Here is a 26,262-nt window from a genome sequence, read left to right as displayed (position 1 = left end):
AAATTGCGAGCTAATTTGATTTTCTTTCGAAAATGTATGATTTTAGAATTGTATGTTCAAGTTTCTTTTTGAAAAAGTAGATCTTTGAAACAAAAAGAAATCAGACATAAATATTTATTCAGGTTAATGGCGGTAATTATAATTTTTAAAGCTTTTATAATATAGTTATATATTTATTGTATATTTAGACGTGATAATTATTTATGCGGTCAACAACATTAAATTACTCAAGTCGTTTGAACAAAAAGTATATATATTGTTAATTCGCTTTTTAATTAGGTATAATTTACAAATATTATGTATTTAATTTAATAATGCACGTATTAGAGTAACTGATTATACATTTTTATAAGCTACATAAATACAATATTTAACAATAACTGTACATAATAATGTAATTATGAATAATAATAAAAAAAAAACGTAGGTAGAATCGTAATAATAACATTAAATACAAACTCTCAAATTAGTTTATTATTGTGTTGCAAATGGAAAGTCTATACGTGATAGATTTGTACAAACATACAATTTATTATATATTTAAAAAAAATGTTCAATATTTTGTTGAAAAATGACGTTATTACCACATGTTGTCTCTAAACTTTATCTTCATTATCGCCTGGACCTGCGGTTGATCTTATGAACTGTAACATATAATTCATATTAATTTATCTTATTTTCAATGTAAAGCAATTCTCAAAAAGTCAGTGTTAGTGTTTATTGATATGTAACAATTTACAGTAATCTAATTTATGAATTGTCAAAAAGTTATTTATGACAAAAGTAGGTATCTGGTTTTTTTTCTTCAAATATTTGTATGATAATAATATATTGAGTTTGGTCCAGATGAGATAAAAATAATCTATTTTTAGTGTTTAATAAAATTTAGGAAAATGTATAACTAAATATTAAATACAATAAATTCAAAACGAATGTTATTATATTAAATTAATTTGTCTAATTAAGTTATATTACAAATTAATTTATAAATTTATAATATAAATATGGAAAATTGAAAATTGTATATTTGTTACTGTCTATAACCCAACGTGACTAATTGTTTTTATTTTTAATACATTAACCTTAAGTTTTAATTAAATTAAAACACACGGCATAATAAACAGATTACTTTTTAATTTTTATAATCATAATTAAGCTTAATTTTATTGTATATACAAAACATAATAAAAAATTATTTTTCAATCTACAAAATGTAACTGTAAATTATTTCATTATTTATTAACCTAATTATGAAAATATTTTTATGATAAAAATAATAAAACCTTAATCGAACTATAAATACTGTTATAAATGTAAGTTCACTTAATTGTTTCTATACAAATCACTACATTATAATATCAACTACTGTAGTGCGCTTGCTGTTATTTGCATATTATTAAAACTAACATCTGCATATTATTAAAACTAACATCATACATGTAGGAACTTATAAACAATTGATGTCTACACCCATATATGAACTGCGTGTAGGTAAAAATATATATTATATTATTTGTTTCGTATTAGTATGTATTTGAACATGCAAAAAAAACATAAACTATATAATAACGATCCATGCAAATAATACTAAATATAATATAAATAACATATTACAATACACGCAAAGACGGAGATATAAATATTTAGTTGGATAAACGTATATAAGGGCTGAAAAAAGACTTTTAGTGACCCTAACACATTTTTTTTTAAATTATATATGATGTGATCATACAGATACATTGCTTTCTTACCGTGTTAAAATTTGTTGGTAAAATTCGTGACAATTTAATAACCACGCATTCATTAATTTTTATAAACAAATTGATTAGTCATATTACCCATATTTATTAATATTTAAAACATTTAAATACGTTTATCATCAAGTATTTAAATTATATGTCTATACAATAGATATATCTATGTATCCTAATAGTAGAACTTAATATGTGTATAAAACTAATAGTTTTTAAAAAGATATTACAAGATTTATTGGAACAAGTAATTTTAATGAACAGATGAAAAAAAAAAAAGCTTATGTACTTTTATTTTCGATGACTTGTGTTATTTTTCAAGATTTTTTCTCGTTTTTTTTTCAGTTTTAAAATATTTCGACATTTATAAGTTTATTTTATCCTAGTATAAATCACGATTTTAATTATTGAATATTGATATTAATTATTTTTATTTTATTGGTGGTCAATTTTGGTTCATTACTTAAATTACCTTAATCGTTAAAGTTTAATAAATCAGTTAATATAGTTTATTAATAAAACCAATTTTATCAAATATTTGCTTTCCAAGTGTCAAAAGTTTATTTTTATATTTTGGTGTTTTAAAAAAAAGTTGAAAAAAATACTTATGTTGTTGTACGTATCTTAACATCGAATGTACAGAAACAGGGTAAAGAATGGGACAGTTTAAAAATGACATATAAGTGACATATTATTTCGATGATAAGTAGCGTGTTGATAAATAATAGAACTACTAATAATGACATACATAATTAATAATAAATAACTTACATTCATGATGTAATTTTTGATAAATATTATGTTTTTCAAAATTAATTAATGTTTTTTTAAAAATATTTATGAGAAAAAAAAATATAGGAAAAAAACAATTTTATGATAAACAGTTTTAACAGTAAACACTGATACACGTAAGTTTGTTTTCTCAATTATCAAAAGCTTTTGTTGTATAATAAACATTTTTAATTTATTTATTTATTTTTTTTTTTGAAGTACTTCAAAGTGGAAACGCTTTGAAAAACAAATTCAAAGAAAAGGATATTAAATATTAGCAGTATACCGCCAGAATCAAAATACTTAAAACTTTTAAAAGTTAAAATCATTGATAATACTTGAACAATTTCAACTATACTTTTCATCTGTAGATATTAACGAAAAGTTTTTGTTATTTGATAGTTTTCAAGAAATTGAAAAGATTTTAATTTTTGGACGTCCAATTGCTCTTGAAATTTTGAGGGATTTTGGCGCATGATAAACAGATAGTACTTTTAAAGTAGTACCATTATTATTTGTTCAAGTATATGTCATAGAAGTTAAAAGTTTACGCGGAGTGCATCCATTAATTTATGCATTACTTCCAAACAAAAAGTCAAAAACTTACAAAAATTTTTACATAATAATAAAAAGTTTCGCACCAGATCTCAGTCTTTGTTTCATTATCTGTAATTTGGAATTTTTTGTTTTGAAATCTATTAAAATCCAAATGCAATTAATTTTTGTTGTTATTTTCATTGAAGTAAAAATGCAATTGTTTCTATTGACGATTTAGACGAAGCGATAGGCGAACTGTTAGATGAACGTCTGGTGAACAACTGCTACTTCTAGTATTCTTTTAAATAATTATTGTTCGAGTCACTAAATTTCTTATCATTAGCTCATAAATATGTATAATAATGTGAATATATTTGAAAATCATTATTCTAGCACAGTGTTTCCTTACCTTTTTACCACCACAGACCACTTCGACAATATTTATAGGTCGCGGACCACCTCAATTTCACGCAAACTAGGAAGACCTTTTTTTTTTTTGCTCATTAACAAAAATACACAAAATTTATCGAAAAATGTTAATTTTCAAAACGTACTACGTGGTAATCAAACGAATAATGAGCGCATACTGAATAAATATCCATAACAGTTATTTGTCGGTACTCATAAAGTATAAATATATAAGCAACGATGTTTGAAATTGACATGATCATTATCGGTCGCGATAATAGTATAATTTATTACTTTGATAGGTATCAGAGACACTTATAAAAGTAGAAAATACTTATCGGTCGTCGGTAGAAACAACGATAAGATAACTGTATATTACGGCGTAAAACAAAATATTTTTCGCTGTTAAAAAAAAAATAAATAATTTTTAATAGAACACGAAGAAAGGTACCGCGGACCACCTATGACTGGCCCACAGACCACCGGTTGGGAAACACTGTTCTAGCAAAAAGAATCTATCATTAAAATGGAGTCTTCAAAAACGTATTTCTGAAATATCCTAGACTTGGATATAAGAAAAGAGTAAAGTAGTTATAATTATTTTATAATTGAACACGATAATTAGTAGTACACCATTCTTTATAGGAAATACAGGTTTATTTGTGTTAAGAACAATATATAAGTGGTCAGTAGCCGATAAGTATTTACAAAATAAACAGTTTGTGTTGTATTTTATTAATTTTATTAAAAACTTATTATTTTTTTCTTACCATTCTAATGCTATAATAATTATGGTTTTGCAACAATAAATTATCATTTTATGTTTTTATAGTACTATACTAAAAAAAATATTAATTAAATAATTATGAAATTTGACTTGAATCATAGGTACAAAATATTTATTATCATAATTTTGAGTAAGGCAGTGAACTTGTCACCAGTTAAATTATTTTATAAAATAAATTAGTTAAATTAGACAGTGATATAAAAAGTCATAAAGTATAGTATTGTATTGATTTTTGGTTCTTTTAAATATGACTGCTGTTCAAGAATAATAGACTTCATAAATAAGTTTTATATAGTTATTAATAAAAATAATTTATTTTATTCAATCAAAACTAAATAATCGTAGTTAATAAAAATATATAATGTAAAGACAAATATATCTTCTAATATTTTATCAAGAAAAATAATTCATTTTTTTTTAAAAATAGATATGTTAGATCATATTTGAAATAAAATTAATGGTTAATATGACGTTTTGTTTATGTTTTATATGTAAATAAAAAATAAGTTGTTTAAGTTGTTCAAAATGAAGAAACATGTGTTATAATAAAAATATATTACAAAGTACAAACCATAAGTTATTAAGTTTTTTTTTTTTTTTTTTTTATCGACATAAACAAAAATAAATGTTGATACAAAGTAAATGTATTTAAGTAAATAAAAAGAACTATAAATAAGCAAATATTTTCTGAAGACTTTTAAGTTATGAACAATTCGAAGTATCTAGAACATAAAGTTGAAGTTATTAGTCAATACTCAATATCAATTAATGTGTTCGAATGGTAAATGTATGATAAACAAACTTGTTTGAACTTTCTCAATATGATAATAATTAAAAATTAAACAAAAATCAAATTAATTGGTAACTGAAACCATTGAAATAAGTATAAAACCAATTGTATTTTCTTTAAATATTGAATGTTATCAGTATAGAAACATAAGACCAAGGCGATAAAGTTTTATTTGTTTTTTTTTATTTATATAACATGATGTATATACAATATTTGAAATAATTAATAGGTGTACGGTTATCTTAAGTTATTAAGCTTAAACTAATATCGATTAATAAAAATCACAAACTTTGTATTAGTTTAACAGTTTTACAAAAAAGACAATGTACTCTTACCTATACAAATATATCACGAACATATAACTAATTTGTGATTTCACAGACACGAAGTCAAATAAGTTAAAATCGTTTACAAAAATAAATTATAATAATACGTATAAATAGTTCGACAATATGGCAGAGAAAATATGGTTTCTAATAATACAATATTAAATTGACCGTTGATAAAAAATTATCTCTATATGCGAATAATTAAATGACATAATAAAAGTCATCATAATAACAGTGTATACAGTTTTTTAATATGATATATTTAACTTATAGTTATCATCATTTTTTTAAAAATTAAGAACATTTTACTATAATGCATAAATAAAAATAAATAATAGAATAATCAATTTTTAAATCAATTATTGAATTTTATTATAGCTAGAATATATAACTAAATCATATGATATTAAATATGAATTTAAATATTAGTTTTATCAGGAAATGCACAGTAAAAAATAATTAATATAATATTTATTCAAAAAGTAATTATTAAAACAAGCAATTTTCAAGGGTGAACAATAATAATTGGCTTCGGAAACGTTATCAAATCCAAGGGTTGAAAGTTATGTCTAAAGATAATTTGGATCTAATAAGAAAGGAAATAATGCTCTCAAAGTTGACTAAGATGGTTACAATTTAATAGTGTTTCTATTCAATTTTGATGCTTCCACTAAACAAACTTTATCATGAATATTACCGAGTGTTTTGGAAAATGAATTTATGGATGTAATTGACACGGAAATTATGTTTTGAAACTAAACAATACTTATCAATATACATTATACACCATATACCTATATATACATAATATGATATATCGGTAAAATTCAATATGAACATTTTTAAAAACATTACATTATTTATATTGTATATTAATAATTATTCAACACGATTGGTTTTACAGTTTCTATGTACAAACTTATTTTATTAGGGGAAGTTGTATGCAAACATTATTCACTATTAAATAAAATAATTATGATGTTTTGTACTTGCATAATATATTTTTATTTAAAATGTATAATTTATATCAAGTTTTGTTTTTATTTTCAAAGCTTATTTGATTTTCTAAAAGCATACGAATAAGATTAAAAGAAAGTTTTGTTAATAAGATTCAAGCACTTGTTATTAGTTTTAATTAATTCCAAACATCTAAAAACATGAGTTGTCTAATAGTTATATATATATATATATATAATATATATTTTTAAAACAATAATAAACAATAATCTTAACTTTAGGTAATGGATGAACCGTGTTCTTAAAGAATAATAAATTATACGATAAAAAATAGTTCGTTTAAAAACAATTTTATAGATTGATACCGAAGCTATTAAGTTAAACGAACTAAATTTATTAAAACCGTTAAAATTTTAAATGCGTATAGAAAATATAGCAAATATTTAATTTAATTTAAATTTTACCTGATATCATGTTTTTATAAGTTGGTTATAAAAGTTACCTTTTTTTCTTCTTTTTTTTTTCATTTATATTACATTTATTTTGACTTTTTCTGACTTCCCGTATAACTCTAAATATAATGTGTTCATTTTCATTATATTTTAGGAAAGACATTGTTCTGTTTGTACTTCTAAAAGTCTTATTATAAATTAATACATTATTACTATATATAAAACAACCAACGGAAGTACTATTAGTATTCGAATAATTATATTATTGTACTCGTATTCATCATCAACTAACGTTATATATTAAACAACGAAAAAATTTAACAATGTTATATGAAGCTAAACAATTTCAAAATAAAATGCAATTTATTATAATAACTATACGTCTATACTATAACTTATACTGTATATTTTATAAGTTTTATCTATAGTTATTATTTAATGATGTATAATAAGTGTTTAAAATAAATAATGAGTTCAAATATGAAATGTGTTTCTTAAAATATAACGGAATTTAAGTGCAATATTTAAAATTATGTAAGATGTCAAAAAAAATATAACTTTTATAAATCAATTTTGTGAAAAAACAATGTTGGATGAAATGAATATGTGTTAATGGAATTTTATTGAAAGGCAATATTATATAATATTTAATTTTATAGTTGTAACTTCTATTGTTGTATTTTGTATCTATATTAAACCTCTAATTTATGTTATTTGTTTTAATAACCACATATTGTGCATTTTTGAAAACTTATTTTAAATCCATTGAGAAATTAAATATGCATCCTTGTCAAAATACCAAAATAGATGGAAAAATACTATATTTATTGCATAGCAATCGTATTATATTCAAATTGAATGTTTATACCTAATATATTATAATTTATATATCTATATACCAGGATAATTGGCAGTTATTTTTTATAAGGTTGTGATGCATGGTAATATTTTGAACGTGCCTGGCAAACTGTTTATGAAAACATGATTCAAATACTTAATTACCACATTAGCAAGAAATTTATACTAAAATTTAACTTTTGTTAATAAAATTATTTTAAAAATTAGTATTTATTACTTATTATCAGTTAATCAATAATATAGTCTTAAGTGTTGTGACCATATTATGTTATTCCTGTTTTTATAATATTTTATTAAATGCTGTTCTAACATTTTATAATTAACACATATTTATTATTATTATTTTTGATGAGTATCTTTTATTTACAAACTTATACTATACTATATTTTTAATAAATATAAAAAAAAAAAAAAATTAGTAACGAACTTTTATGTTTTTACACGGTTTGTAAGTTTTTTCGATATATTAGTAGGTTTTTAGTTTTCTTTTTTTTATATTCTTATTTTTGACCTTTGCAGAACTGTCAATTAATTTAATATAATGTCTAAGTAGCATTCGGCCTCTACTTTGTGTATTTTTGTTTCGCTATGAAAAAAAAAAAAAAAATTGTCGATTTCAATTTATTTTATGACACCTACCATTACATAATATGATTGATTTTCAAATACATAACTAAAACAGTAAAAAATTTAAATTAGGTTAGTTATAATTTGTTAGGAACATCTTGTATGAAAAATTACTTTAATTGATTGAATTAAAGTATATATTTACTCATCGATTTTGAATTAAATTAACTATTCAGAAATGTTATATATTATTTTGTACATACGTATTTGTATAAATGTTCAAATTCATGATTATTTTTAAAGAATCGATGTATCTTATATAATAGGTTATTAAAATTAAATTTTATAATATTCATAATTGCATGCATTTATATTTGTTTAATGACATGCTAAAATTTTTGTTGCTAGTTATATGTGCATCATTAAAAATTATTAAAAAAAAATCAATGTAATTTTATTCAAAATCTAAAAATCTCAAAACAAATATTATTTTTTAGGGAGATGAATATATTAGTTTGATTTTTATGTATAAGTACAGTACAACATTGGAAATATTTTGGCTCTTTTTAAGCAGTTTACAGAAGCTTTTTAACCGCTTTTAGGTTTTTTGTTGATAATATTGATACATTTTTAATTCTGTTTGTATTTAATATACAATTGCTTATAAGCTTGAAGAAATTCCAAAATATTGAAAATACATTAAAGTGACAATTTTTCATATAATAGTTTGAGATTAAAATTTTGTCAACATTTATGATAACCATGACATTTTGCTAATTTTTTTGCATTCAAAAGTGAATAAAATATTTGAATTTAATACTTTAAAAGCTTAATAATTTCTAACAAGATTTCTCATAAATATTATGATTGTTGCTGGAGTTAAAATATTGTATGGACAAATTAATGTTTAATATACGTTTGAAGTCCAAATTTTGTTAGAATCGAGTATTTAAATGATTTGTAATAATTTAATAGATATTAATCATAGTCATCCTTTTTTTCGTTTAAATATGTTATTATTTTTTAATGTAATCTATAAAGTATTCAAAATAATTTTATAGCTATTCATCCCATAAACTTATTCATATTATTTTATACGTTGGTATTGATGTATAATTTAATATTAGTGATAAATTATGTTATATTTTAAAATTAAACAAATTAATTTGTACAATGATTTTAGAACAAAATAGTTTATCAATAGCAAAAAAGATTACCAACAGTAACATAAATCAATTATAAAATATCCTTAAAAATAAAAGCTAAAATATTAAATGTCTCTTTTTATTGTTGTTAAAATCGTTTTTTATATTACGCAATGATTTTTCATTAAATTCAAATTTAACACATCTATTAAAATGACTTCAATGACGAATTAAATTCAAAACTCAAGATGTAGTATAATAACTCTCAGTTTTTATGCTAGGCTCTAAATATTATGAAACGAATAATTGTCATTAAAAAGTGCGTTAAAAAGGCAACAGAAGTAATGGATATATTTTTATTATTGATTTTAAGATTAGTTTTGTGATTTGTCAATCGTTTCTTTTTGACATGTTTTATAGTATCTGTTTATAAAGTTGATAGTAAATCCAGGAAAGATAAAGTACAAAAATTAGTTTTAACCAATAATTTAAAATAACTACATTTTTCCTTTTACTGATATTGCTTTACAAAAGTAATTACTAGTGAAATTGGAATTGTGAGATAGTTTTGGTAAAAGTTTTATTATAGACGATGCATTTTCTGAAATTGTACAATTTAAACTATTAATCAACTTACAGTACGCTGACATTTATTTAATGATTGTGTTTATAGTAAGAAAATAACTTTAGAGAGGTAAGGTGTTAAAATATTTTGTCAAGATAAGATATAATACTCAATTTATATTTTAAATGCTATCTACTTGAATAAATATATAAAGATAATTGTTAGATAATTGATTGTATACCTTTTACAGTCAATGATACCATATCATAGTTTATTTAAATTGTATTGTTTTTAACAATTCAACAAAATACATTCTTGTGCCTTGTTGGATTTATTTATTAATACCTGAAAACATGCTGTACCTAGTACCTATCTATACATTTTTTTTTTTTTAAACAATGTGCCTGTGTTCAGTATTGTGAACCTCTATTATACATAATATATTGTATATTTCACTAATCGTGTGTGTCGGTTGGCTTTTAAAATCTTCCGATAACATGTTTATTTACTAATCACCACGTTGATTAAATGTCGTTATTTATAAACACAAGCTAGTCACAACAATATATTATTACAATAGATAATTATGCAAAATGGGCAATCGTAGTAAAGGTATAATGCTGAAAAAAACTAAAACAACTATTAATTTAAGTCCATTAAATGGTAATTAAATACTTTTACACTAACACCATATATTTTAATATGAATCACAAATAATTTACTTTACAAAAAAGATATACTGAGATAACTTACTGAGATCATATTGCAATAATAAAATTATTCAATCATTTTAAATAAAGTTTATATTATTATATAGTATATAATTCGAATTCTATAAAACAATTCTAAGAGCATTTCAATAAAAAATTAAATTGTTGTTGTTATTATTTGTAGACCAACCGCTTATATTTAAATTGTATGTTTTATACTATGATTACACGGAAACATCTAGCGCAGATTGTAGTGCCAAAAATATTTAGAAATTATGTTTGTACGCAGGTATGTTACGTAAAAGTTTTACTGGTCAGCTTGAAAAATACAATGAGATCATTGTGTTACAACAGAAATATGAAATTATCGTACAAAATGTGACAAACAATAAGAACGTTAAAAATAATTTATATTGAATTTTACAATACCTGCCAAATAAACTAATTGTAATATAAAAACTAAAAAAAAATTACAATAGTTTCATAATAATGATTTCCATAGTTACCTTATTGGTTTAAATTTTCATTTCTAACATACAATGTAACTTCTAAGTAATATTTAATAAATTTATATTTATATTTATAAGCAAGTAAAAATGAATTTAATAGCTTACACATGTTGTACATCACATTACTCTAAAATCTTCGGCTACTAACTAGTAATTATGTATTTAAACGCTATAGCCTATTAACGAAAATTTACATTAACTTAAGTTGAACAGTTAACCGTAATTTAACACATGTTGCACTTTGGCAAACTTTCTAATTATCTTTAAAATTCTTTGAAAATATTTAAAAAATTAACATATTTAAATATTTTTAGTTAAATAATTTATAAAATTAGAAAAAATTGAAAATAATATATAGTATGATAACTTAAAAATATAATGCTTTAAACGAAAAAAATATAGTTTTTAACGATCTATGTGTATGGATGGCTAAAGCTATTACTATTTGTGTAATAGTATAATATAATCTTTCATACCACAATAACGAGAGATTTTTCAAGCTCCATATAAATAGTATAAAAATGAAAATGCAAAATATCTATTATATTATACACAACGTCACTTAAAATAGTTGCTGATTTTCGGAACACCAACTGTAGTATAATCGTCGAATAAAAATTTTTGATTGGGCAAAGAATAATATATAGTAATCATGTTACAAATTTTGAGTAAGACCTACAAATTACCAAAGTAAAATGATGAAAAAAAAAGTTATCCATTAAATTAAAAATATAAAATATGTGACAAATATAGAGTCAAAAAACAAAAACATGAAATACCACTTAATAAAAATAACTACGCAGATGAGAAATAAAAACCTGAAAGAATAAGAACATAAATCAAGACATTGATATACACTTAATGAGAAAATATGACAAGTTAGACTTCCACTATTTCTTTTTAAACTTTACAAGTAAATGTTATTCAACATAAGTTGCGTAAAAAAATCCATTTTAAAAAAATATATATATATATATTTAAGTTTATAAATAGTACGTACGCATATTTTTCAAAATTCATATCATGAAAAAAATTTCAGAAATAATTTTAAAATAAATAAATTAGATGATAAATTATATGTAAAATATATATTGATAATACGTATTCTTTAGAACGTAAATCATTAAATTAATAGTTCAACAAATTCACTATAAACCATAATGTTATATTAAAATTGAATATGAAAATCGAATGCTAACAAAACACTACATTATATAAGGTAAATATTTATTAAAAGTATCCCTACATTATATTATGATGGTTATCAAAAAAAAAAAAAAAAAATAAAATAATACTTAAGTATTGTGACGTGGTTCAGATAATTCAAAGTATATATATTATGCAGGTACTTTTAAGCCCTTGCCAGTAATCTTAACATGGTCTTATCGACCAAAAATACTTCACGACCATTGAACGCATACAGCGATCTTAAATAATCTTCACGTGCAATTTTAGTACTTGCCATCTATAAGAAGCCACTTTCATATAAAATAAAAACAGATATGTATCCATAAATAGTAACAACCACTGATAATTTCAAGCCAATAAAATATACATATTTTGTGTACGTAATTTTTTATTCAATATGTATGCTGCGTAATATTATACTATAATAGTTTGTAATACACCCTACAAAATACACATATAGGTTTAAAAACATATTAAAATATATAAGTATAGACAAGAAGAACGATTTCATAACTAGGTTAAAATATTATATACTAAATACTTATATTTTATGAAAATCTATTTTTTAATTTAAAAATGTATCTTTGTAGTGATATTCGTTTAATAGTATTGACAAAAATTATACGGTACAAAACTATAAATTGACATAAGTTCACATACGATAAACTTTTTTTTTGATCAGTGAATACATTTGTATCGTATATGTTTTAAGCTGTTATTCTTATTAAATTGTAAGAAAACTTTTCATTGAATAAAATAACCACACAAGGTTTATTATAAAACCACTAAATACATTGAAAATACTTTTAAAATATTATCTTGTTTTCCAAGTAACGATTTGGAGTATAAAAGATTAGTAAAGATTAATATTTTTTTTCGCATGCGTAAAAATATGTTGAGTTTTTGATGATAGATCGAATCACCATACTATTATTGACGAACATGAAGTGTTCCAAATCGTAAAATTCATATTTAATTAAGTTCCTGAAAATCTAAAAATATACGCATTGTTGCAGGTAAATATAATATGTATGGGTTGAAAAATAAAACTATATCGATTTAGTCGCTTTAAATTGCTGTAAGCGATTTTGAACGTTACTGACTACAGTGGTCCGGTGCAGTGAGACCGGATACCGGAAATGAATCGGTGGAAAAATGCCAAAGTACTCATGATCGACCGGCACAGAGTAAATAATATTATGATACTTGTAAAACATCGGTGAAATGGTCAACGAAAACTGATGAGAAAGCTAACAGCTGCAGGCGGGTCGGTAAATTTGCCCGAGATCTCATGCACAGTAGACAGGAAGTAATTTGGTCAATCATCGTAATGTTATAGGGGCGGGGGTTGGGTATTTGCGTTATGAACTCGTCAGAGGTCACATTTGAAAACCGTTACCGTGGAAAAACCGATGAAATATCCACCAGAGCAGAAGCTAGAGACCTAAGAAATTATACATAATTTCGTTTGCGATCGTTGGATGACGCGCGGCGTATCAAATTATACAGGTAGCAATGGTTATGTGGCGCGTGCAACGTGCAAATAGTAAACAGTAGCTAACCTGACGTACCGAGACCGTTGTTGCTGTGTACGAGTTTGCTCTCGTCCGGAAAAACATGAATTGCCACCGTCTCTTGATTTGAGCTATAACCTGTGAAGAAAAATCAACATACGACGTGACATTGTATTTAAAGTGGACCTGGAGACCTCGAAAATGTCTACAGGTACAATCAAGGGGTCCCCCGAATCTGACACTCTCCCTACCATCTTCTGACCGTCAATCCAATTCTTGAGTATTTATATCCAAAACGTGATAAATTGTATACGGTAATAATTTATATTTTAAATCATAATATTTAACAACAATATAATATTATATAAACACTAAGGACTTCCTTGAGGAAAATTCTGATTTCGTTGTTTTATCAAAACGTATCAATGGCTTAAGTACGATATAGTATTTGGACGAAAGAATCGTGATGATTGTAAAAAAAATATTGTACAGTATAGCATACGGATCAACAAGAATTATTGTGAATAGTTCCCAATGTTTATACAAATATTTTACTATATCTAATATTTATACATATGAAGTCACGAACATTAAAATAAAATCAATGATTATGATTATGATTTATGACCTTCATGTATAATGCAAAACAATGAAATACATATGCATTTAAAAATGTACAAGCGCCAAGATGTGTAATCTGCGTTTATGGCGTGTATTATGTACTTCGAATATATATTTATTACATTTCATTCGGGTCGAAACGAACGCATGTTTTGTAATAAATCATTCTTATTTTCTTACTTGAAATATTCCTTGTAAAATTAGATTTAATCCACAACAAAACACACTGTTCAACAATAATGTGACACGTTAAAACTTTCTTTAACATTTTATATAAGCATGTGTTCTTAAAGAAAAAACTTTTTTTTTTTAAACAAAATGTTTTTCATATTAGTAATTTCTTTACTTTGAATCGTTTTTCAAACTATTTTCGATTTTGCGTGTTTTATAATATAATATTGTCAAATTTACATACCTCTCCGTTTAGAAAGCAAAATAATGTTGCTACACAAAGTCCCTGAAAAAAAAAAATAAATATATTTTGTAAACACAAAATGTTTTAAAATGTGAGAAAAATATCATACTTATCATGCTTATAAAGTATTTAAGAAAAAATAAAAAAATATAACTACAAAATACAAATAAATATTAAATATTACAGGTAAATATTCAAATGTATGTTGAGCGTGTATTGTGTATTTAAATACACTATGTATACACTATTACAGTATTTCCTATACACTTGATCGTAATTTTTGTATAAATCATTGATAACTATAGAAAAAAATACGTACATATATTATTAGAATATGATAAACATTTTATTTTTATTCTCTATTGTGTCAATATTTCAATTCTTGATTCAAAATTTTTATATGTAAGAGTATATTCCGCTAAACATTACCAATACATATTGTATGAATACAATTAAGTTAGAACTTTAATAAATCATACGTATTTTTATGAAGTAAATGGATCGTGTTTTGAAGAATTTACTAATAAGAATAATAATATTATATACTATAAAATATTTTAATCATAATATAATTATTCAAATTAAAAATGTTTTTTCACAAGAAACTCATAAATATAAATTAAATAAATTTATCAAAATAGTTAACATTTTTTTTTTTTTTTATTTAAATACATAAAAACTATTTCTCCGATTAGAATAAAAACCATTTAGTTAAATCTTTTATTTCTTAGAATATAATGCAATATACTACAGCTTAAAAATATTTATTTTATTAAGTACTTAATATTTTATTTAAAAATGTCATATTTAATTTTAATTTAACTTTTTTAATCCTAAACAAAAATCATTAATTATCAAACCTAAAAATGTATAAAATAACTAGTTTTTTATATTGTTATAGTTTTATTTTTAGTTATTCTGTATAATATGATAGTAAGATTTTATATATCAATAATCAGTAATAATCAAGCATAATTATTTCATATTAATATTATAGGTTTTTTTTTTTATGTATCTGTGATGTTTCTTGTAACGTATTCCCTTAGGAAAATAACAACGTAAATACCTACGTTAATTAGCTACAACGCAATGATTAAATTCAATCAAAAATTATTATTGAAATATCTCAAATTATTAATAATAAGTAAATATATTTAAACATTACATTTTACATAGAATCTATCCTAGATTTTAATTTATAAGCACATTAAACATATAATTCTACTTAATAGTTAGGATGGTTATTAAGTGAATTATTAATAATACTATTATATTATATCTATATAAAAAAATATTACTTGGTAATTATAAGTATTAAAATATTAAATATAGTTTAAAACATATTGATTGGTGTTTGAAAACAATTAATTTGCTCTTATTGACTTATTGAAGAAGGGATTGTAACAAATAACGGCAGCTGCATATTTAATTTATTTTGTTTTGGCAGTTATCATAAAGAATATTCATACTCGATAATATTATTTTAATGCAATTATGAGTACAATTAGGGGTAATGATCACTTAATTACGGTCTACAAACAACTGAGGTCCGACTGTCAGTATTCAGTAATCACCGGTTACCTACTGTATACCCTTACACTACCCAATTTTATAAAAAATAAAATTATTATTTATATTAATTAAATGTAATGAAAACAATTTTAAAATTAATTTATTGATGTATATTTATGTTTTAAAAAATAACAGACTATAGTACTGTACAATGTATATATTTAATAGTTGTTGGTGTGTGACTACTTTTGATATATTTTATAATTGTTTTTTTTTTTTTTTTTTAGTGTATACTATATTGAGTATATTCAGTGTTTATATATTTACAACTATAAAGTAAAATAAACATTAATAGTTTAATACGTTTTTATTTTGTATTTACATTGAAAAATAATAATATACTGTTATGCATATAAACGTAATAAAAAATAATTTAAAATATCAAATACTTTTACTGCAAATTAGTAACTTTATTGTAATCCATCAATTCTAACAAATAATATTTTACTTGTCTTATAATTTTATTAATAATATCACTAATATTTGTAATAATAAAGAAAACACAAAAAAAAAAAAAATTGATGGTAAACAAGGTTGACCACTTTTAACCCTTTTTTGCTCGTATCACTGAACTTATATTCGGTTTAATTATGTTTTATCGAATGAATATATTTTTTCATTAAAATAAACCCGATAAAGACTATTCTTGCTATCACGATTAATCAATATGACCGTTATAAATTGTCTAGAAGGTATAGGTACTCTAAAGTATTAGTGATTAATCTTCTTTTTCTTCCTTTCTGACGGGGGTTGGTAAGACTTAAATGTATGGATATTAACTGTTACTTTACGATTTTTTTTGTTTATTTTAACTAGAGTAACGTCAATAAATAAAACCACCCGAATATGTATATTTGAATTTCGGTAATTTAGAAACAAGATGTTTAAACTTACTTAATTTTTACCACAAACTAATACTAAAATAGTTCAACGTTATTTCTATCATAATAAGGTTGTTTTTAATTAATGTTATTTATACTAAATATATATTATAAAATGCATTTTTATTTTTTAGTATGATATTAAAAGAAAAAACACATTAAATGTTATAGGTATTTTGAGTAAATTATTGCATTTAACTAAATATATTAGAGAAATAGTATATTTTGGAGAAATAATTTCAAGAAAGAATATAAAAAATAAAATAAATAGTTATGGTAAAAATTTTTCAAAATTATTTATTGATATAATACATGTTAAGTATAACAGTATTTATTTTTCATTTAAAAAAGTATATACTGAATTATTTATGGTATTGTTATCGTACTTAAATGAGAAAAGTTTGTAATAATATATCTAATTTTATAAGTTTGATATTAAATAAGTACATTATTATATTTTGATTAAAATTTTCTATTTTGAAAGTTAAACTTTTATTTTGATAAAATCGTTAATTTTAGTGCAAAATAATATAGTTAACCTAATTTATTGTAATGTACAAAAAATTAAATAATTACATTTTATAAAGAAAATGTATAATGATATTAAGTTTATATACTAAATAATATGTTTCTTGGACTTACAATTAATAAAATTAATAAAACTATTTAGGTAGATTTTAAACGTGACAAATGGATATTGTTTAAAAAACCTTGACATAAATATTTTTATATCTTGTGATTATTTCACCTTTAATATTTTTAATGACCGCTAAATAGGTCTTTGGAGAGGTATGAAATTACTTTTAATATTACGCTAGCGGCAATAACATAATATAAGAGTTATTTTTTTCTATAAATTTTGGTATTTTCAATTTATATTTGCATCTTTGAGAGTTTATGCTATTTTATTATTATTTAAATTAATTTTCCGTTAAAAAACAATTTTTTGTATGTTTTTCCGCTTTCATAAACTCATATTTACATTGTTTTTGTAGATACACTCCACCAAGTCAGTCGTATATTTTAAAGGACTATTATAAGCGTTATATTAATTGTTTTACCTACTTATGTAATATTTACTATAGATGTATTACCATCATATTCGTAAAGTAGCTAAAGTCACGATACCATTATAATAATAAAAAACCATATTTTGTGGTTACTTATATCATTACATAATAAGAAATTTATATTTAAAAAATAAAATGATTACAATGACTGTGGTCATGCCAATATATCATAATAATATATTAATATTATAACGTTAGTTAACTTTTGGTTTGGTATTCCAAAGTTTTTAATCGATTTTATAAAAATGCTATGTCACTAAGAAACGATAAGTTTATTTTTGAGATTTAAGATAAAATATGTTTATCCTAAACTGAGATTTATATACGGAAATAATATAACCAACTGAAAAAACAATTTTTTTTTTCAACATAGATAATGATTAGTCTATGCTACGGTAAATTACTACTTTGAAGATAAAATTGATTCATACGCAGGAATTAAAATTTAGATATAGTATATTAATTATTAGTTTAAGATAAAAGAGTATTCATAATAATAGAATCTTTACATGTTTACATTATGTTTGATAGTTTGTATTTGTTGATAATAATTAGACTTCATGTTGAAAAATTCATAAATAAATTTAAAAAAAAAATATAATAACAAAAAAAGGTTGTTACAGATACAGACCAAATTAAGGGAAATGTTACGAGTTTAATACAATTTCATATTGTGTGTGATTCGCTCGTAAAAATTTTGTATCCAACAATTATTATATTTTTATCTCTCATTCAAATTATTCTCATAAATATATATGTATATATTGAAAATCAATGAATATAGAAAAATGTAAAAATGTATTTGTTTTAAAATAAGAGTAGAGCGAAGGAAAAATTTGTTTGCTATAATTGATTATGGTCGTTTTCTAAGAACACGTTTTTTAGGCAATAATAAAACATAATATTATACTAACTATTCTGACTATATTTACCTACAGTCGACTTGAAATCCACACAAAATATTCAAATTTTACTGCACTGTTAGATAATGAAACTAGAAAACCCAATAAAATATATTATATTGGTGTGAAATCTCAGCCATCGTAGTGCAAACTGCAAAGCAAAGTCAATGTCTCAGAATAGTTTTTATACAAGACTGTTAATTTATTCGGTCGATTTACATTTTATACAATTATTATTTTCACACAGGTAAGTATTACACAATATAATCCAATTAGGCTGGGTGAAAAGTTGATTTAAGATAAATAATATAAACTCAATTAATAAGAGGGGTATTATTTATTTAGATTTCCAGTTAAATATAATATTCATAGGTTCTTACCTAACTATGAAGTAAATATGTCATGAAGCATATCAGAAGTAATAGTATCGTATAATATTATCTAGATAACAATATTTGAAAGTGTTGTTTCATAAATCTGTCTTAATAAAAATTAATCCTTTTAATTAATTAAGCCTATTTATTCTATTGTATTTTTAAATATTTTTGTTTATTTTATGTTAACACCGATGGGTAGTTGTATTTAATACACATGTACCTATTGACGAGTTTAAAAATTGAAACTTATATATTTTATTATTATATCCACAGAAGAAATGCTATTTTACAATGTTGCAATTTTAAATGACTTATTTTTTAATATAGATAAATGTTGTAGTGCATATTTATTATTTCATCTAAATAAAATTCCAATACATTTATTTATTATAATTATTATATCTAGATAAATTTTCGGCTTTTTTATATAATACTGTGTCGGAGATTTGGAAAAATCGGCTGAACAAATGTTATTAGATTTAGTTTATCAATATGTTCACTCGATATTTCTATAAGTATTATTTTTATTTTTATTTTTTTTTTTTTTAATTTTTACCATAATAAGTCGAAATTAATCGTAAATACACTCACTTGGAATGATGAAGTGGTGGCAGACACTACCTCATAAAACGGTTCCCAAGGATGTTGTTTGGGTGGCCGGAATGGTGTGAGTAGATAATGGAGCCCGAGCAGTGGTAATAACAAAAGTGTAGCTCTAAATGCCTGCAGTAGTGTTCGTGATGGTGTGCTGTTGGACAGATGAGATGGGCCGGCCTGAAGTTTTACCCACAAAACGCGGACAATGTTGCACAGGAACACCAGGTTGAGCGCCATCGACATGCACACGGGCACGACCAGCACCTCCGTAAATGGCGATTCGTTTATCCAGCATCTGTAAGTGATAGTAGTAATAAGAAGAACTAGAGACTTTATGATCTAAAAAACCTTTAAATATTCTTTAAAAATGTATTAAATCTGCCATAAAAATATAGAAAATATATGTATATAAATATTTATACTTAAAACAATATTTTCCGTTCATTGTATAACACAATACATACTAATTCTAATAAATCTGTATTAAAAAATAATTTATGAGAGAATAAAAAACTATTATGAATAAAAACCATGTGGATTTTTGAACTAAACAGTGTTGTTTATTTTTAGAGGTAAACTTGTATCAACTCGTCTTATATTTTTTAACGAACGTGTTATTTAAAAAAAAAAAAAAAAAAAAATATTAAAATCATAAAATTTGATAGGTACCTAGGTATAACAATAGGATTAAAAACCATGATGTAATAAAAATTTTAAAACAGCAGTAAAATATTGACTTAAATAAAATATATAAATTACTTATCAACAAAAAATATTACGTTATAAACTTATTTATCGCAACAACAACATCGTAATAACATAGTATTATTTAAACTTAATTAAAACTTTTTTAGATGAACTTAAAAATTAAATATATAATATATCAAAAATATGCAACTATAATTATATGATTAGGTGATGAACAGTAAAACACGAATTTAAATTAAAAATTGAAAATTAATATATGAAAGATATTTAAAATTCCTATTTTACTAAAAATCCTTGATATTTTATATTGTTATCATTTCTTTTATGAGTGTGTAAATTATTGAATTTTTAGGAAACTTAAAATCTGCCTTTTTTTAAAAGTACCACAATCATATTGCAACAATCAAGACGAAATTTTCAAGTAAAGAATTTGTGTGGTTACTATTGAGTTGTTTCTATATCCTATGTAATTGATAATATAAATATTAAATTCATTCCTTTAATATGTTCTTTTCTTATATTATTATTAAATTTATTAATTTAAAAATTGATATATTGAAAGAAAATTAGTTTTTTAAAAACTATATTATATTGTGCAATAAAAATGAGTTATTATTATATCGAAAAAAAAAAACTTAACTATTTTACAGAAGCTAATTAATAAAATAGATTGGTTTGATACTGAAATAGTTATCTTTTAGTTTAACGAAGCAATAAATGAATTAGTATAAAATATAAAATGATTTAAATTATCCTTTTTTTATTTTGTTTATGATTATCATTTAACATAAACGCTTTTTTCTGCAATCACTTTTATAGACAAAAGAAGTCGTGCTTATTAAATTTCATACAGCGCTTTTGAAGATTAAAAATCAAGGTTCAATAGTAGTTCTTTGAAATAATAATTTATTTTCTTAATATTGCTTTAATTCATAAACAAAATTATATAAAGAATTTTCGACCATCTAAGGAAAAAAATCTAAAAGCGCTGTTTTTGCAAAGGTGTTCTTTGAAAAACTTATAGAATGTAATAATGTAATCGTTACAAAAATAATAAAGCTATTTTCTTTTTACAACTATTTAATTATTCTGACGATAATTTAAAAATAATTTAAAGTAGTATTACCTATATGTATATATTTTAACGTTTCGTACATTATATTAGTTTATAATGTTTATATTTAAAAATTATCGATGCAATTTTATAATTACATTTTAATTTTATTTCTGTTATGTATACAAAATATCAGACCTAAATAATGAAAAATTCATACCAAAATGCTTGGCATAAAATTATTTGTAGTTAGAAAATCTAATATTATATTTGGTAAGCATTACTTTCCTAGACTAATTTATATGTTTACATATGTATGCATGTTTGTAAAAATGTGTATACCTACATAGAATGTATTTCTAATAAAAATACAGTCTCTATTTATGAACACTATCCCAATAAGTAATAATACAATGAGTCTAAGATAAAAACTATGTTAAATAATATTATATTGTATACTTATTATAAAGTTAACAAGGGCCTTGAAATAAGGTACTGTATACTTAACTATAGAAACAACATTTACAATGCCTGTTCGAAATTAACGAGCAAATAACCATTATGAAAAACAAGTTTTTTTGTTATTCTATACTTATATGTAAAATTATTATATCATACATTATAATACGTTGTATAAAACCAATGATTCACGGGATGTGACTTCGAGTTGTTATCATCTTTGTTTTGCAAATAATATTGTAATCACCAGGATATACCTGCATGCGGTCTTCTCTGTTGTTCTATATGCATAACGTATAAATTATACCTAGGTTAATCGTTATTATGTTTATAGGTATCGTGAAATCCGTAAATACCCAACCCGAAAATAACATCATTAAAAAAAACAAATCCTAACCTCAGAAATTATTTTACGTATGACTACGTAAATTAAATTTGGAATTGATTATTATCGTTCATAAACGTAATATAGAACACAATATATACGTACCGCGATAGTTGATTGAAATAATATTATGTATTAATATGGTTGAATATAATGAAATGAATATAAATGTGATATAGATTAAAAATTAAAAATATTATTTTTCTGCCACTATATTTGCACGTAACTTATTTGTATATAATATAAAATGAACTATATGAACTTTAAAGATTTACTTAAAATATTTAATTTAATTCAAATTCACTATAAATGTTACTCGGAACAAAGTCTATTTAAAGACATATAAATAATTATCACATTATTCACATTAATTAAATAAAAACCATCGGTTTCCAAATAAAATACATTATGCAATAGTAAACAATTCCAAATTATAGTACGTAAGTAAAAGTGCATATTAAGAAGTCCTCAATTTAATTTCTGAAACGATATCTAATTGAATTTAAACCGCTTCATTTAATTACTCTTTGGACAATAACAAATCGGCATAATAAAATTTAAACACTATATATTTGACAATTAAAATACTGTGAAAATTAACTGTAAGTATACGAATTTCAGACATAAAAACAAATCATAAAATCAAATTACTATATTCACAAACTATAAGGGCGGTTAATATTTAAAATTTATTGCTGAAAAACTTCTCGCTGGTTATCAGCGTTATAAAAAAAACCACATTAAACGTTTTTATTTTCATTAGATTGATGACTAAAATAACTAGTAGATAATCAATTTATCAAACCCCATTATTTACAAAGAAAACATTTTAAAATGTGAAAAAAAAAATATTATGTTTTACTTACCACGAGGATAAAAAATAATTCTACTTAAATTCAGGTTTGAAATAAATATTTAAAAAAAAAGTTTTCACACAATTTAAAGTTTTTGCTAATACGCATCAACATAAAAATGTGAAATAAATAATTAAGTTAAATCAAATTACATTACAAATAATAATATAATACCCTTTTGAATAGATATCATTACAAAATATATTGATCGCATAAAATCTAACTTAATTTTAATGATACACATGAGTTTATATTAGTATAGACATAAATCCTAACCATAAATGATTTTTGAGTGACAGCGACTTGCTAATGAATTAAAGTTTGTACATTAGTTTTAGATACTATTGAGTACAAAGCTATTATTGAATAATAGTTAAGTTATTATAAATTTATTAGTTATCTCCAACAATAAACCATTTAATTGGAAAAATTATTCCAGGTACTTGTAAATAAAGAAACCAAAGTTCTGTTGGTTTTTTTTTTTTTTTAATTTGATTATCACTAAACAAAAATTAAATGGCTATCAAATACTAAGTAGTTTAAGACATAATTAAAATATTTTATTAACTATGAAAGTATAAAAAAAAAGTCTTTAAAATAATTATCATTGAAGTTATTATAAAATTATGAAGAGCTTTTAAACTAGTGCATAATGACTCAATTAAAAATTTCGAGTCTTAAATTTTCAAAAACCGTAGAATAACTTTGTGAATATTATCGCTCTTATTTTATAATTATATAATAAATACTATATGACTTAAGTAAATATAAAATTGCAGTTGCAAAATATAAATTTATATAAAAATTCTAGAGATAATTTTCTTATTTACTTAATAGTTAGAAGTTTATCTAAAATGTCTATGATTTTCGTAACTTACTTGAAAGTTACTTAAAATAATATTTAAAAGACCAACTATAATATTTTATTAATTTGTGTTCAAACAATTTATAAGTGATAGGTCAATAATTCTGTTATGGATTTAAGATATATTATATTTATTTAATGTAAATCTCACATAATTAACAAAATATGGCATTAAAATACAATTGTTATTATTACTATTTAAACAATTAAATTAAGTTTTATATAAAACTAATTATTTTTAATCGTTTAACTAATTCATAAACATTAATACAAGTTGTTTTTTTTACTAACATACTCGTAATATACATTAACATGATTTAAATATATTATGTGGTATTAAAATATTTTTCATAATTCAGTCGTTGGACTGTTGAAAATTTATAGTTAACCAAATTAAATTTACAAATTTATAAAAGTGTTGCGATTTTTTTTTAAATTATAATTTTATAAATTTACTTATTTAACAATTACATTACGTAGGTTCAAATCTTTTTAAATTTTTATTTTATACTATAGAGTCGAATTACTAAAATAAACAATGTTGGAATATTTATATTTTGTTTAATTGTAATTTTATTAAATTATTTCAAAAGATGTTAGTGAAAATATTAATAATTGATCAAATAGTAAAGTTACCTCTAATTTGATATTAGTTTATAATGTTTATATATATATATTTTTTAACACATTAAGTCTTTATTTGCAGTTTAACAGTGACATTATTCAAAATTTATTTTTATGAAGGACCAAATAGATGTTTGCAATAAAAATAAATTTACAATTAAAAAGATAGCTTTTTAACTTAAGTTTAAGTGCGAAAAACATTGACAATCAATTTCTGCTTTATCAAATGTTGTCTGTGCGTACCTAATGAAAATAATATTGGTGTTTTTTTTTATGTAATTACTTTATATCATAAGGTAATTTTTAGATTATTTAACTGAATATTAAGTATTTTCTTTAGATTTCCGCGCTTTAACTCTCACCAGCTCAAGTTATTAATTATGTATAATTAACTATATTAACCGGTTTTTTATATTTATTTTAATTTTTATAAACGACTATTGAAAAATCCTTTGATGATTCTCAATTTTCAATCTTTTATTTATATTATTTTATAGGGATACTTAAATATTAAAAACACTATAGAAATAAATCGGTGGCAATATGCAATAAATTAACCGTTAAAACGATTTAAGTTGATTTCTAACCCACTTTGGATTGTTTACAGTTTATCGTTCACTGAATGTTCACCTTTAATGTATATTTTATACTCCAAACAATTTACGCTTTTTCGAAATAAATTTGATGCTCTTTATTTAAATAAATACGAATAAATTGAAATAATTATCTTTGACTGTAATCAATTAGATACCTGTATAAAATTATATGTTTAACGAGTGATACGTCTAATATTGTTCATAAGCTTCAAATAAATTAATGATTGTAGTAAATATTTCTCCACTTGATTCTAATTGTGGAAATTGGTGTCAATCAAGTTTTATATAAATGAATTATATATATATATACCTGCATTGGCTATATTGTGAGCATAAATCTACACAAATGTCATTTTATTTACCTATTTGATACATTTTTTCAATATGTTCGAATTATTGCTGTGTTATACTTATTAAACTTTTTCTACCACTTATATAGTATAA

The 26,262-nt window shown here is 22.5% G+C and overlaps 1 protein-coding gene across 5 annotated transcripts in view; it reads right to left on the bottom strand.

Annotated features, from left to right (window-relative positions):
• Positions 1 to 433: 433 nt before the first annotated feature.
• LOC112604375 (calcitonin gene-related peptide type 1 receptor) overlaps positions 434 to 26,262 on the bottom strand; it is a 155,615-nt gene continuing 129,786 nt past the window's right edge. For 4 of the 5 annotated variants that reach the window (XM_025353379.1, XM_025353383.1, XM_025353380.1 and 1 more), the window contains exons 8-11: positions 20,268 to 20,568; positions 14,875 to 14,916; positions 13,887 to 13,976; positions 434 to 644 (exon numbers count right to left, since the gene is read on the bottom strand). In XM_025353379.1, coding sequence (XP_025209164.1) covers positions 597 to 644; positions 13,887 to 13,976; positions 14,875 to 14,916; positions 20,268 to 20,568 — 481 coding nt within the window. In that variant the 3' untranslated portion in view covers positions 434 to 596. The remainder of the gene's footprint in view (positions 645 to 13,886; positions 13,977 to 14,874; positions 14,917 to 20,267; positions 20,569 to 26,262) is intronic. The other variant, XM_025353384.1, reaches the window with a different exon arrangement.

This window comes from Melanaphis sacchari, unplaced genomic scaffold (genome assembly GCF_002803265.2).
Source record: "Melanaphis sacchari strain LSU unplaced genomic scaffold, SCAv2.0 Contig11_pilon_pilon, whole genome shotgun sequence".
Taxonomy (NCBI): Eukaryota; Metazoa; Arthropoda; class Insecta; order Hemiptera; family Aphididae; genus Melanaphis; species Melanaphis sacchari.
Note: the sequence above shows the minus strand (reverse complement) of the source record. Positions and strands in the feature narration are given on the sequence as shown.